We start from the raw sequence: 16,219 nt of genomic DNA, 5'->3' as shown, positions 1-16,219 counted from the left end.
TAACATAATTAACATCAAAAATTCTTTCCATGTTTATTCAGCTACCATTAGATGTGCAGTCCTCTGCACTGTCTCTTTTAAATAACAATACAGAAAACCCCTTCTCCAAACTCCATTCTCACATAATTACAAAAGACAAATCTAGCCTTTCCGCTCAAAGTAGAGAGACTGAATGCCAACCTGAGTGACCATGAACTTAGTTATTCGTTCAGGAAGTCGACTTTTCTCACTGGAAAGAATCATCTCTAGCATATCCCCATGCAGCTTTTCCATCACAACAAAGACCCGTTCCGGAGTTTCAAACATACATTCCAGGTTCACAATCCCAGGGTGGTGCAAATTCTAAAATAAAGTAGTATAGATAGATCACTAAAATAAAACAGCAAAAAATATCCTGAATTACACAGAAATGTTGTACCACAAATCAAAAAGCAGTTAAGAGTTTAAAGAGATGAAAAAACAAAATGTCTGAGGCAAGAAGCTAGCTTGAAACAAACATCAACCCATGAAACATGCCAATTATCACTATTCAGACTAATTTGTTTTAACACAAATTATCTGTAATAATTAATTTTACAGTTGATACACTCCGTAGCTTGAGTACAGAACATGCAAGAATAACACTCAGACTGAGGAGCCAGCAGTGAAGACAGCAAAAAATAAGTGTCCTGCTACCTGAGACAATGGAGCCAAAGTACATGTCTTCAGTGGATCTCCTACAGGGGGTAGATACCACCCCCAAGTTACCAACTCTACCAAATACTCAGGAATTCCCATTCTTCTAAGATTCCCTCTTACAAAAAGACTCACAAATCACATATGCAGATTTAGAAATCAATTCAGAGCGCTTACACGCATTACGAAATCTCATTAATGGAGTTTTGTCTCAAATAACCAATGTGATACAAAAATACTTTTGTACCTGGAGAATGGCTACTTCATTACGAAGCTGACTTTCCTGTTTAGTTGGAAACCTCATCTTGTCAATGACTTTGATAGCCACATCTCTTCCAGTCTTCCTATGTTTTCCTAAACAGAAAGTCAATGTCAGCCATCAAGACACAGAAGCAATTCATAGCTATAAAACATTACAGCAAACATTCCTATTTGGGGAAATAAGTATATCCTGTACAAGTGTACAGTATTACCCTACTTCTATATAGAATTGCAACTGGTATATACGTAACAAGAAGTGATCGGCCTCGACAGGAGTGTTGTAGATAAATTTAAACTAGTTACTACTCCGCCGTCAGGTATGCACGTTGACGTTAGATGTATTCAGTGAAGATTTAGCTTACGCAAGGGACCTGCACGTGAGCAAGTAATACCTGCTCCCACAGAGTACTGCCTCTCTTCTGTAAAAAAACCAACAAAACCATTCAAGACCAATGTGAAGACAGATCTACAAGTGGTTTCCTACTTTCATGGGTTCCACCACACGAGAAGCATCCTGCAATACACAGGATGTTTCAAGGGCTGTGCGAGTCGCTGCCAGCGCTCGCCCAGCTTCTCCACAACTGCTGAACTGGCTTCTATCGCGTTCCCATCAGAGAGGTTAATGGGATCACACACTGCAAGACCTTGACATTTAATACTAAACTAATACAGAACAGTAAGTCTGCACCAAAGGGAAAAAAAAAAAACCCGTCATTATCTGCTCAGTGAAGGGTCTGGAAGCTTTTTTAGGAAATGGGACAAGACACACAGCTAGAGCGCAAGCAGCACAGAGGACTCCACTGGCAGCGCTACAGGGAGCCCAGCTATGCCTCACTAACTGCCCAGCCAGGCCACACGGGCTACCTGCAGGCAGGGCTGGTGGCCAGGGCTTAGGCAGGACATCGGAACGGCTCCAAAGGCTGCTGCGCCAAGCAGCCAGCGCACCTGCCTTAAACAAAACCTGGCTTAACTCCACCGGACAAAGGCAGGCAGTTATTGGAGACATCATGCAAGGTCCACAAGGGTTTGCAAGGCTATGACATAGAACTAACAACTGGAGAGCACACAATACGTTTTAGAAAGATTACATTAGTCCTAAGGAAAGCACGTGCTGGATATGGACTGTCACAGGCAACAGCATAAAGCCAGAAGTCTCAAAAGAGAGATCCGGGCACTTTTGTCATTTTGTCTGTTAACAAATCAGCAATTTTTAGGCAAAATATTAGAAATCACGGCACACAACTATAATTTAAATAAAACCTTAGATTCAGGGAATATTATTCTGGCTTCCCTAGACATCAGATTATACTGAAATGTGGCAGAAATACCGTGAATTACAAACTAGATGCAAAACGCTGAAGAGAAATGCTAGGTTGCAAGAGAATGTAAAGCAAAACCACCAAACTAACAAAACACTGAACTACGGAAGCTAGACTAGAGCTAAAAATCGTACACGAAGAAAGACTAACAGAAAAGCAGCTTGAAAATTCCTTCTCCCAAGCAAAGCACAACCAACCAGGTTTCAGTGCAAGTTTTACATCAGTAAGAAATTGTCAAGATTATTTTTTTTCTGCCTTCATTTTTCAGACCATTCAAAACTAACCAAGATAGGAAAAGCAGCGGGAAACTGTTCTCACTGAAAGAGGTAGATACCAGTATCCACAGGAGGTGGACAGCAATATCCTGGAACTTCTTGATTTACAATTTGTAAATCTTTGTTGAGAACAGAGGACAAAAAAAAAAAAGATCAAAAAAACAAAAACCCACAATCAAACAAACCCCACAACAATGGAAGCACCTATATTTTATCTTTATTAATTTAAATAAAAGGTCTTGTTACCATCATTTCAGTAAGCCTACACAAGTGGGGAGAAGCCAATATTAGAAGTTACCAGATTAGTCTCCCCAGACACCAGAAACAATTAAGCAGGGGGCACAGCAAGAAAAGAATATTCTTTTATATCCTCTTTTCTTGCTCTTTTAGCTTGAGATTTTGTTTTAAGAAACTGTGTATGCATTTCCTATATATTTTAAGGCATTACTATGTGAAGAAAATGAGTATTATAGAAGCCTTTTATAAGCATTTATTATGTTTATAAGCACTGAACCATGCAAAATACCAAGCTGAGATTTACCTAAAAGACAATTTAGGAGAGTATGTATAAGAAGTAAAACCAAAACATTAAAATACCGTCTGCATTTGTGCATGTTCTTTTCATAAGAGAGGGAGCACACTGATTCACACTATGATTTAAGAAATACAAAGGGCAAAAAACCAGACACCTCTCAAAAGTGATGTAAAACCAGACCAGCAAACTGCATTTCCATCAAGCACTTCAGAAGTACAGAGAAAAGTATTTAACTACACAACAGGCACACAGAAAAATCACAGCCACAATAGTTCTTGACTAGAAAGATAAGACAGAAGCAGAAAGGTTACCACTTTTAAATCATTAGGTATCACTTTTCCTTTCTTTGCAGATTTATGGTCTGTGATTTTCTCAACACTTGAGATAGAACACATGAGATTGGGGGGATGGGGTGGTGTATGGAAAGAAAAAATAGAAATAAACAGGAGTTCATAAGATGCATTTCTGATTTTTTTTGTGATTACACACTATAAATAAGTTATATGTTGCAACACAGATTTTTTTAAAACTGAAAGTGATAAAACTACATTTGAAACCTAATAGTGAGACCTCTTGACAAAGAATTCCTCCCTCTACTTCAACCTGCTGACAGAAATTCATAGCAAAACTGTTTGCATAAAATACATCGGTAATATGTTTGCATAAATGTCAAACCATAACCTCAAATTTGTATTTTTCCAATTGCTTTTGGCCACACCTCTCAGATATCATTAAAAACAGGTATCCTTAAGGAGGACAGCCTCCTTAAATACATGACTGCGTTTATACATAGATATACATATATAATACATGACATATACTATATAATACAGACAACAGTGTTAGAATTTGCAATTTTAAAAAAAACCAAATCATCAACCAAGGCCAAATTCAGACTAGAGATTACTTTGTATATAACTGTGGTCAAATTGCAATGCATATTGTATACTGATTTTGATGCCAGGGCAAAACTCCAAATGCAAAAAATGAATTGTGAGAAATACTGTACATAAAACTGCAGACACACACAGTAATCCAAACAAAACTTTTAACACGATGAACTTCACCTTGACATCCAGATACAGCTAAGTAAATATGAAAAGGCTAATTATACCAAGAATACAGACATTCTACCTTAATAAATGCATAACAGAATCAAAAGTAACTTACCTCCATACACAATACCAAACTGACCAGAACCCAGCACTTCATCAGCAAATATTTGGTACACGGAGCTGATATCCTAATGCAGGAAAAAAAAGAAATCACAAATATCAGGAGTAATCAAAATGTTCACGAGCATATTAGTACTGGCTAAGCTGTATTTACTTTTGGCGTTAATCAAACCCTGCAAGGGGTGCCATCAGTACCCTGAATGGAGTGGAAAAAACACAACAAACTTGCTGAAGAAGATCCATTTAGCTGCACCATAAGCAGGGACACACATTCGTACAAACTAACCGCTGTGCCTGGTAAGTAGATTACTTCCTGTATACAACAGGCTTCGTTAGCTACAATACCCTGGTGTTGCTTTCTCACCCAGAGGTGTTACTAGTAATTACTCTGTAATAGCCAGGTAAACAAACACAATTATTATACAGCACACATGACTCACCACGTTCTCCTGGACCTGGCAATTTGAAACGGAGATGCTTAGAGATAACTCTTCTGCAATAAAGAAGACACAACCCAGTAAGTAAATAGGAAGGGTAGGCTTTTTCTCGTAAATAGAGGAGAAAACAAAACGAAAAACCTTTACTGACTTCTAACTCAGTCACGGTGAAACAATTTTTATCGATGCTCTGCAGAAACATCATACCCTGGAACTCAGATTTCACAGAATGATTAGATAAACAACCCTGGGAGTTTTGCTGGGATTATTTGTCTATTTCTGTCATATTGCTGATTACAGAAATGTTAGAACAGTACAAGTATGTAGACAACAGAGAGCTGGAGAACCAAAAGCAACAGTAACATGGCAACTGTATCCGAGTTCACTAAACTACTAAGAATTTCTGGTAGCGATACAGAAAAATACAAGGAAAAGGACCAGAGAGATCCCTTATACTCCAAGAATGTGGTTACTAGTCCTCTGTGGCATCAAGATATACAGAATTAATGCATAAGAAAAGGAAACAATTGACCAAAGCAAGTAACAGAAGACCTGATAATTAAAAAAGCAATAAAACCCGTACTATAAACAACCTTTGTTTCATGGATGAGCCACAGAAGCATATCAATCTTTGGAACATAAAAGCACATCTAGGAAGTGTAATTTGCAAGTAAAAGCATCAGCTAAAAAGCCCAGAATTTTCAGCCTGCAGCAGATGTTGGCATGAAATTATCATTACAGGAATAACATTATGATGCACGGACAAGAAGAGATAAGTCAGGGAAGGCAGAAAACACTTCCAAGACAGAAGTGAAGCAACTCAGGCAAATGGACACCTATAATTAGTTCTGTTAACTTTAAAAAAAAAAACAAACCAAAAACACACCAAAGAAACAAAAAAACAAAAGTAGAACAAATTCATCTGCAAGGTGGACAGATGATATACTGTAGATTTACCAGCATTTTGAAAAGGGCCTATATCACCCTAAGAGCAGCCCTGAACTTTAAAAATACCATTTCAGAACACGAAGAAAACGTCTGTATCTGATTTTTGCCACCTGTGCTTTATCTCAAAGAAGGAATTTACAGACTTAAGATGGCAACAAATACTAGCTCTGACAGACACTCACTACTGCATCTGAAATCCAAACTGTAATTTTGTAAAAAAAAATATGTCTACTGATTACTGACTATAGTCAAGTCTGTATTGGAAGCATAGTACAGAACACATGGGAAAACAAGAAGGCAGAGAAAAGTTACTAGGTCAACACAAACTGCAGCATGGTTGAAACAGATACGAGAAAGTGAAGATACAGTGTTTGAAACTGTTAAAAGAGAACACACTGAACCCTCCTTCACAGATGACAACAGAATATAAAGTATCTGGTAGGTAGAAATTGAGTTACTCTTTCCAAATAAATCCATTATTTCTAGTGTTTGAAATCCCTAAGAATAAGGGCTGAAAAACAGTCACTTGCGAAGAATGCAAGAACGCAATGCCAGGATTCAATAGGAAATCTATACCAGGTAACAATTTACTAATCTCTTTGTCATTTCAGCTCAGAAACCCCCCCACAAAGACACATCCCACCCCAACCACCAGGTACAAGGACTTTTTCCCACGGGTTAGACTGGAAGGGCATCCTCATGTCCAGCTATTTCCTGGCCAGAATGTGGTATCAATTGACTAGCTAGTGTCTTGTGGACACTGTGATACAACAAATTCCCTGCTGCTGCAAGTATTTCAAGCACTAGCAATGTCTCCCTCCTATTTTGGTCTTTTCATTTAAAAGAACATATTTAAGGCTTTGAGGTTTTCTTTTTTAACTAAAGTCTAATTTTCTTCAAGGCTCTTGGGATACATCTCATGGCTCACAATGTGTTGGAAGAAGTATGAATGGACATTCTGTGGGCTTTTTAGAGTTTAAGAACCAACCTGAGTTGTCTAAGAATATGCAAACACCACTCCACACTACAACTTGTAGTAGTTTCTCATACTCCTACAATCCTAAACATGATTAAATACTTCCTCTCTGGATCTACCCCTGCAGCTCTATTCCCTACTACTGTCAATTTTAATATAAAGTTATTACTTATATCTGAAAAAACTACTGATTTTGGAAAAGCAACTGTCTTTGCAAGTCTCTCAGCAACAGTAGGCCTTAGGTTCTAAAAACCAGAGAGCTTTGGTGTACATACATGTATGTACACATTTGCAACTAAGAATTTCATATCAGAAGTGGCGTTTTATGTATGTGTAAGGCCAGTTACGAAGTACCACCTTACAGGTATGTTTTGTCACTGTAATTGACTACAGATACCACTACTGGCATTTCATAGTTTACCATTTCAGACCATGGCTGCATTTTCAGAAAGTCCCTTTACCTCAGGCTAGCATTTACACGTTCTTAACTGTTGCTGATGCAGAGCAGCCAGATTCAAGAAACAGAGAAACTAACCTCGATCTCCTGCAAGAGAAAATTTTGCTAAGATTAAGGAGTACCTGGAAGATGAAAGGGAACTAAAGAAAGCAAGCAAAAATCTCAGCACAGAATGTGAATGAATGTCATTGGAAGGAACAAGGAGATGTCTGAAGGGAAAAGAACACAATATAAAGTTTAGTGGAGCCTTGATAACGAATGTGATCCTATGCCAGAGAAAGAAAAGGAAGGCAGGTGCATAAAAAGAAGAATGGGGTACTTTTTGTTAGTACCCACAGCTCAGCAAAAGTTCTTTCCATCACTGGCAGTATTTACATTGCATCACTAACGCCTTTTCTTCTCCTTAACTACTGACATCTCACAGATTTAAAAAAAGAAAATATAATAGAGATAACATCAAAAAACATCCAAATCTAGTTCTTTCAGAGTATATGTATATAGTCTGAATGTATTTACTTATTTAATAAAGTATATTAGAAATATCTAAACTAAGGTCCCTTTTCATATCCAACAACTACATTTGAGTTCTTAATGCTCCTATGGTGAAGCCCTGCGATATGGATCCATATTGTAAATCTGACTCTTAACTACTACTTCCTGCTACAACGAATTCAAGGATTCGCCCACCCTCCACGAGCCTGAGCGTCACTTTGTAGAGACTTGCGGAAAATTATGGACCCAATTCAGCAGAGATTAGACAGGCAATACTTCACTCTAAATAAGCACTTTTCTGAAAGGAATCTCCAGCGTTAACAACTTCAGCATATGAATAATAGCGCCTTGTCTGCCTGCTTACTGTGATCTTTTCCTTGTCCTGCAGCAGTGCAAACGCTAGCTTGAGGAGTGACTGGCATCAAAGCCTGACGAATGGCTTTCTCCCAGCCCTGAGCTACGTCAAGTCCAACTCCGGTGGCAGCAAGAACAGGACTGTGATGACCGCTACCATTGTTTTCGCCAACAAAGTACACCATCGTGTCAGTGATGATCTCAAAACAGTATGGGTTGCTGCCCTGCACCATGTTTGAAAAATCTCGAGGCTGAGTCACCTGGAGAATTTCTGAAAGTGGAATCTCCTGAAGAAAAATATTAAAGATTAAGAAAATGAAAACGCACGTAAAATGTTAATATACTGATACTCAAAACTTAAAAAGCGTTTGCAAAGAAATCAAAGCAAATACATCAGAACACCAAGCTTCATAACTAATGTCAAACAAATGAGCATTGCCCACCCAGAGTTTTCTGAATTCCTCTATACAAGCCTAGAGAGACTTCTAGCCCCACCACAGCTGTCTCCACTCAGCTACTACTTTCTGCTCAAACAGCATTTACACTCAGCATGAGACATGTTCCCACTGCATACAAATGATGCACAACTACAGAATAACCATTTTCCCCACTGTAGTTCATACAGCTTAGCTACAGAAGAACAAGATGGGGAGGGGGGAGGGGAAGTGCAACAAGACAACATTAAGAAGAGGATGTGGTTATATACGCTAACCAGCAAGCACTGCTTCACATATCTGAATCATTTTGGGTAAAGTTTCTCTTTCATTCAGATATTAACAATTTCTACTGACTCCTCTACCTTGTCAGTTTAAGATCACGGTACAAGCAGTACTAGCGAACAGATCTGAAGGAAGAAATGGTTGCAAGTTCACGCTAGCTGGAGGAGGACATTCCACATACATGGGGAAGGTGTACAGTGCACGTCACTTGCAGAGCAGTGAACAAGCAGGTGAACACTGGGCTGGCATTAGGGGGATGAGAGACAGTAGCCGGTTAAGATGAAGAGCAAATAAACATAAAGGGAAAAACTGTGAATGATGCTAACAGCAATGACAACCTGAGATTAAAGCAGTCAAAAAAGGGGTGCAAAGGGGCAAGTCAAAGGACTAAAAGCAGTGACATAACGGAGCAACAAGCAAGGAACATATTTTACCAGCTCTGTTTTGAATGCACAGGGCAATACAAGTATCAGAGAGGTCTGAGAAGAAGAGACTGCATTGGTCAAGATAGGGATGAAAAGGATCTGGGCAAGTTTAGCTGGGTGTACAGAGAAAAGGCTTGATCTTAGAGATGTTATAAAGGAAGAAGCTGCAAGATTTGGACCCCCACCTAAAGGTGTAAGACAAGAAAGGGAAAAATCCTGTTTATACATTGGAACACATTTTCTGAATATTCCGCCATTGAACACATTACTATATTAACAACACACGAAACTTACTGCTAAGCTTCATTCATTTAAAATTTTCCTTTAAATCTTGCTCGCAACTTTCAGTTGTACAGTCAGAAATAATTTAGTTTTGGGAACCTTGAAATAAAATATATAAGCATGCAAACTTCCAGTCACTACTTACAGAACAAAAAAATCCTAGCCTTCATCAGACTCGAGGTCAAACAATTTTTCTGGTAATCGAGAGGAAAATTTAATATGCTAGGTAATTCAGGAGAACGTTACACGTAAAATATAAGGAGATAACATACTCAAGGGGATTAGAACAGGAGCTGCAAGCAACTTCTCAAGAGTTAGTCTTAGTCCCTTTCAGTTAGAAGCTTTGGCCAACAACTGACCTGGTCACAGTTTTGATTAAAAAAGATGGGGAAATGAAGATAATGCTATACTGCTCACAAATAGGTTTCTTTTCTATAAAGCACTGAGTAAATCAAGTGTAACATAATTATTACTCAACATTAATTACCTTGTAATATTTTGTTCCAGATTCATTTTGAAATAGCGTGAGGCATTTGCTGTCCAGTCTCCAGTAATGTCTTTTTCTCTACAAAATGCACAGTATAATAACATAAGGAATAAATCACTGCTATGGCTTTTTAAATTTGATTATTTACATAAGAAATGCTTTAAATTACTAAGATAATAAATTAACATTAATCTACAGTTGCATCTTAAGACTAGATACATGAGATAATATGCTTTGGTTATAGAGATTTTTTAACTCAGGAAGAGGCTCAAAAATTACTTCCACAAGCTAGAAAAGAGTATCACTTACCTTACAGTAACAACAGTGACAACAAGTTATCTCATACAGGAAAAACTTATCTACACAGGTTTCACTCCAGGTGCATAAGCTCACAAACCTCAATTATTTTAATTTAGTAACAATTGTGGGGGTCATGCTTTGTCTCCCTCCCTCAAGGACTGAGCCAGCCTAACAAGTCCTTAATTCTTTTGTCAACATAGACCTCTAGAAGGTCAAAGCACACAGTGGCAAGACAGACAGATTATGAGATTCACATGGACAAAATATCCTGCGGGGGGGGGGGGAGGCAGGGGCCGAAATAGAAATCAAGACAGACTAAATAGCCATTTTCTGGAAGTCTCCATCAATAAGAAATATCTTCTCCACCAAAAAGTAACATGAATAAGCTGTTGCACATAACACAGTCTCATAATTTTAAACAGAAGAACATTCCTCAAAACAAAAAAAAAACGTTTATAAAGCTAATATGGCTGCACGAATCTAACTTACTTTGTTTGCACCACACTCATACAATTAGAAGCCCATTCCCATTTTCCTGTGACAAAAATCCAAGACCCTCAGCTCTGGCCTAGGATGACAAAGTTTGAAACATAATACCCCAGAGCTTAAATCACTTCTATCATGGGGAAGCTAAGACTACCTGCAGAGGTTAAACAAAGAGAACTAAGTCATGAATGGATTTAACTAAATGGAATTCCCAGCCAGCACTGAACTGAAGCTGGGTGAAAGCATAAGGGGGAACCTGTCCTTTGGACACATATGCTTTTTATTAAATCATGAATCGGGGAAGACCTTGGAGGTGGGGAATTAAGGAACAGGTTGGTAACTCATGGATTCACAATTTGCCCATAGCCTATTCTGAGAAAGGATGGGCTCAGAGTGAGAAAAAGAATACAGACAATGATACAGAAACTTCTCATTATAAAGGGTGAAATATCTTGTTATCCACGCTCAGCGAGAAGCATAGATATTGCAGTTACAATGAACCTCTTTGGAAGGACAGAAAGCCCCAGTTGTTTCAGGAATAGGAAAAGGTCTGACATGGCTGAGAGCAGAGCGGTCAAGGGAAACAGCCCATGTCGTCATGCCTAATACAGAAGTCTCCTCCCATTAGGAAGCTCCGTGAGATCTTGCTTGGCTGAAGGTATCTTGCTTTGGGGCAGAGCACTCCACTTCATTTGAATGGCCTTTTTCAGTAGATGTCATCTAGGTAGCAGCCAGACTGCCAGACGAAGAAAATCAAAACTAAGCTAAGGTGTACAGTCTGATCACTGTTCTATGAAGAGGTTCAAAAAAGTCCCTGGAAAAATTTACTGGCTGTACTGACAGATTAAATCAGAGTCAAATACCAGGTCTGCCCTGAATAGTTCTGCTAGAACTATTCATCTTCACCTGCTACCTGGACTTAGTTTTTCCTTAACAATTGTGTCTGTTAAATAGCCTTGGCTGGAATCCCATACGCTAAATACTTACTTTGGTTTGTGATTAATATGCCTAGGTATTAGAAAACTGTACTTTAAAGAAATGTTTTCTAAGGCAGTTTCCAACAGAGCACTTGCAGTAGTCTATTTAGTTGACAAATACAAGAAGTAAAAATACTACAGTAACCTGAGCTGACTAGCGTCACCCCTCAGCTCGGTTTCAGCAGATCTTAAATAACTTTGCTTCTCTAAATTCCTGAAGTGCCCTTCAATCAGAACCTGCATAGAGACAAAGACTGCAGAAGTGTTTATGCTGCCTTTCATGAACAGTCTCAATATGACACACTGTGCTTCATGAGATCTGGGAACTTTTTCACTTCATCCTTTTCATTAATCTATCAAAAGACGAGATGATTGACTCCCCCTCATCAGACAACTCTAAGGGACACCAGTTACTCTTCCGTATGTTGTTCCTCAACAGACAAAACCAAGGAGCTTGCCTAAGAAGGTTCAATTAAAAGATCGTTATTGGTAGCACTGGAAACAAACAACGTAGCCTTTTTGGAGGATGCTTGCATACCCAGGGACATACAGTCAAGCCACAACTCTTAATTTCACTGACATCAATAGGAATGATGAGTTTGTGGGGGACGGTGTTCAATAATGCTTACTTTTTAGATAGAGTGAATTGCTAGAGGAATGAAGGGCTCGCATATCTACACATAAACACCTAGATCATTAGAATAATAGTGTCAACGATTTCAGTACACATCATATTTTATAATAATTTCCACCTTTCCATGTAGTAAAATAAATACACTGATATAAATATTTAGTTCAGCTGCTAAACAGAAAGACATAAGCAGATGATTCCAAATTATTATCTCAAAAAAGCTGAAATCTTGAAATGTGCAATTCGTTTGAGACAATTTAGAGACACTTCTTAAAAGGGTGAAGGAAAAATACTGTTGAATCACCACATGAAGAATTTTTAATAAACTGCAGTTTCTCCTTTGCACCATCTCTCTTTATAATGAATATCATGGCTAAGTTCTTTCAAATGATATTGTAAAACAGATACCTAAATAAAAGAAATAAAATACACTGGTTTAGAGAAATAATTTAACTTAATATAGGAAGGAACTGAAGCCACTGACCAGATTGTCTCTACTAGTATAGTGGACCATCCATCCTTCCTTCACCATTGTACTGCTCTTCCTCTTTGTGTGCTTGATGGACTGTACAACTCTCATGAGAGGAATATTATTGCTTGTGGAAGGACTAAAAAAAAAAGATAAGAACAGTTAATATTTAACAAGTTAAAATACAAAAGTACTGCAATTATACTGGTACTACACATTTAGCCCATAATTTTCAGGAACAGGCACCTTTTCTTCTCATACAAATCTCATCCACAGATGAAACTGACAAGGCATCCGAGCTCCCCCTGGCTCTCCACCTGCAAGTACTGCCATACTTAAAATTACAGAACACAGAAAAACCACAGGATTGAGGACACCTACAGAAACCATCCTCTCTCAAAACAATTAGCCGAGACTGCTGGTCTTAATCCAGGATAAAAATACAATTAACATCAGCATTGCTATTATTTTCTCTTGTCATCATAAGATGACTACGCTACTTCTTAATATTGTTATTGCACTAATACACTAATCAAGGTCCCTATCTAAGCATACTTTCAATAAACAGGGGTGTGCTGATTCACATCACAGCTGCACTAGAAAATTTTATCAATGCTCAGGATATTAACTGTCCTACAGACAAGGATCTGACTATCTCTGACAGGGTGATCAGTTAAACGTTCAGGTTTTAATAGCACTGAAGATGGATTCAACCACTAAGTCACCTGCTTAACACCAGCACTCCTACATGTGGCACAAACAGAAACATTTGTAAACAAATGAAATTACAAGGGAGCTTCAAAACCAAAGATGTAAGGATGCTTTAACACAGCACACAGTTACATAGTAGAATTGGCTGCCACAGGTTGTTGTACGTGCCAAAACCTAATTGCTTCAAGTCTGATTAGAAATAAATGGAAAAATCCTACCTAGAGGTGTAACACACAAAAAATGCTATTTCCAACTTGGGAAGTCCCTCAGCTACAAATGACTGAAAGCTGGGAAGGTATCACTATATGCTCTTCCTCACGTATTTGCTATTAAGCCCTGAGCAAAAACCACCTTTAGTTTGACCTAACACAACTGGTCTTACGTTATTAAGAATGACTTAAGAAAATCAGGATGATGCTACTTAGGATAACACAGAAAGTAAAAAGACTAAACTTGATTAAAAAAACTGTGTAACAGTTATGGCATAGAAGACTTCAGAAAAGTCACATTCAAGATACAAAGTAAACCTTTGCTAAAATGCATATAGGCTATGATGTGACTATTAAAATATCTCCAGTAATTCCTTTTAAATCAACACATGTGTAACAGTAACTAAAGCAGGCTAAAGTCACAAAGACCTTAGTCATGTCTCAGACATGTTAAGCCATAAATTTTACCATGTTTTGATAATCTGGTTTTATTTCTTTGGTAACAGTCATAGCACAGCACTTTTTTCCGATTAGAAGAGACTATACTATTTTAATTTGTTTATGTTTCAGATTTTCTTCAGACAGGACAACTTTACAAAGAATTTTCAAGTTAAAATAATAATTAAAAAAAACACAAATGAAAACACAACACTTAAGGAGTAGAACTGGGCTAATCAGAAATATTTTACTCACAATACTGAGGAAAGTATGTCTGGAGCAAAGAGATCCACCTTATGACTTACCTGATGGTTTTGACAGCTTCCTCATCTTTGTCTGCATCAAGGTCAGATGGATCCATAAAGAAGATTTTGTCCTCTGGAGGAGAGGGCTCTTCAGCATCATCTAGACCTCGACTACCATCACTGTTCATTTCACTGCTATCAACTTCCATTGGCATGTCCAAGTCCTGGCCTGGGCTAGCAGGTTCTGGAAACAACACAGGATTGAGGTATTATTTTAAATACACAATTAATTAAAAAAACCAACAAACCCACACCACAAAGAAACCCCCCCAAAACCCCCAAATTTCTTCTTCGGGTCACATTTATGCAAATAAACACAAAACTACAATCAGAATATACATAATCCTCAAGTTTTTGCTAAATAACGCAGAGCATGCTAATGCACATGATCAATTCAGTTGCGCTAAATGCCAAGGCAAAAGAGACCCAAATAAAACAAGAGTCACAGTGCAAGAAACAGAGTGAAAAGCTTAAGGTCTAAAAGATAAATCACATTAATTCTGTTCCACAAGTTATCAGTGCAAATTAACCTTTCAATGGCTCGAGGTGACCCAGAGAATTGTTCCCGTGCAAATGAAACTCTCCCTCAACAGAAACCCAATTCTGTTCTTGCTGCCCTTGTAGCCCAAAAATAGCAAAAGTAAAAAGGGAAAATGGGGGCCATGGTATTGCAGGAAAAAAGCAGAACAGATTTTATTCACATCTGACTCTCTGCTGGCAGAAGTTTAAAGTTTCCAAAAGCTGTACAACTTGCACTGTGGAAAATTAAAAATTAAAACATACAAATACATTCCTCTGTAGCGGGTTTCTTGGTTTGTTTTTTGGTTGGGTTTTTTGGGTTTTTTTGGTCTAGGGAGGGCTCAATTTAAGAGTGGGAGAAAGAACAAAAAAACAAACAACTCCTTATGTCCACAGGGTTGTATGAAATCGTAGTTCCCAAACTACGTGCCCTAGCACCTTAGCATCGCAAGGGTGGTGAAAACAGGCTGCAGCAGCAACATGATGCACACTATTGTTCATGGCCACCAATCTCAAGACCTAGGCAAAAGCCTTGGAGCTGGAGAAGGCAGGCATGAAAGGATGGGATACACTGTGCAACAGCAAGGGACCCACTGGCTAACAAGGCTGCTGCCCAGGTCTCTGAGTCAGGTGTCACCAATTTCATTCCCCTCAAAAACGCGTGCATCAAGGATCGAGAGTTTGGGCAACAGTCACAGAATGGCTGAAGTTGGAGGGGACCTCTGGAGATCATTTGGTCCAACAACCCCTGTGAGCCCATTTCTCCAGCCTGTCCAAGTCCCTCTGGCATATCAGCCAGTCATCCCAGCCAAAAGCAAAGTTGCCGAGGGTACACTCGGCCCCATCATCCAGATCATTAATGAAGATGTTGAACAGGATTGGACCCGGTACTGATCCCTGGGGTACCTTACTAGTTACCAGCCTCCAACTGGACTTCATGCCACTAACTGCCACCCTCTAGCCCTATACATTCAACCAGCATTCAGTCCACCTCACTGTCTGCCCATCCATCCCACCTTTCATCACCTTAACACTGGTCTAAGACTTGTAAGAATAAGACTCTGAACTTTTTTCCACATAGTGTTCCCCACCTTCCCCTTTCAACTCTGTAAGGTCTATTCAGAACACACTCCTACTTAACTGAGGTACCAAAAAATTAGAGCGGGGTTTTTTGGTTTGGTTAGGCTTGGTTCTTTCCTTTCTCTTTCACCTCATAAACCACTGGCATAACTGGCCACTAAAAACCATGGATATGAGAAAGTCACAAAAAAATGGTATTTGTCTTCAGATATTAACATTTGAAAATATGTATTTCATGGTGAACAATGAGCCGACTGATCACAACAGATGTTTAATT

At 38.6% G+C, this 16,219-nt stretch overlaps 1 protein-coding gene across 1 annotated transcript in view; it reads right to left on the bottom strand.

The window, feature by feature from the left end:
* The window catches only part of PRKD3 (protein kinase D3), a 45,762-nt gene that overhangs the window by 7,163 nt on the left and 22,380 nt on the right, over positions 1–16,219 (bottom strand). Inside the window, exons 8-15 of the mRNA XM_037405081.1 lie at positions 14,344–14,527; positions 12,696–12,819; positions 9,818–9,895; positions 7,915–8,191; positions 4,681–4,733; positions 4,236–4,308; positions 923–1,029; positions 181–342 (exon numbers count right to left, since the gene is read on the bottom strand). Of these exons, the coding sequence (XP_037260978.1) occupies positions 181–342; positions 923–1,029; positions 4,236–4,308; positions 4,681–4,733; positions 7,915–8,191; positions 9,818–9,895; positions 12,696–12,819; positions 14,344–14,527 (1,058 nt within the window). The remainder of the gene's footprint in view (positions 1–180; positions 343–922; positions 1,030–4,235; positions 4,309–4,680; positions 4,734–7,914; positions 8,192–9,817; positions 9,896–12,695; positions 12,820–14,343; positions 14,528–16,219) is intronic.

The sequence above is a fragment of the Falco rusticolus genome, chromosome 12 (genome assembly GCF_015220075.1).
Source record: "Falco rusticolus isolate bFalRus1 chromosome 12, bFalRus1.pri, whole genome shotgun sequence".
Lineage (NCBI taxonomy): Eukaryota > Metazoa > Chordata > Aves > Falconiformes > Falconidae > Falco > Falco rusticolus.
This window is presented reverse-complemented; position numbering and strand designations above follow the sequence as displayed.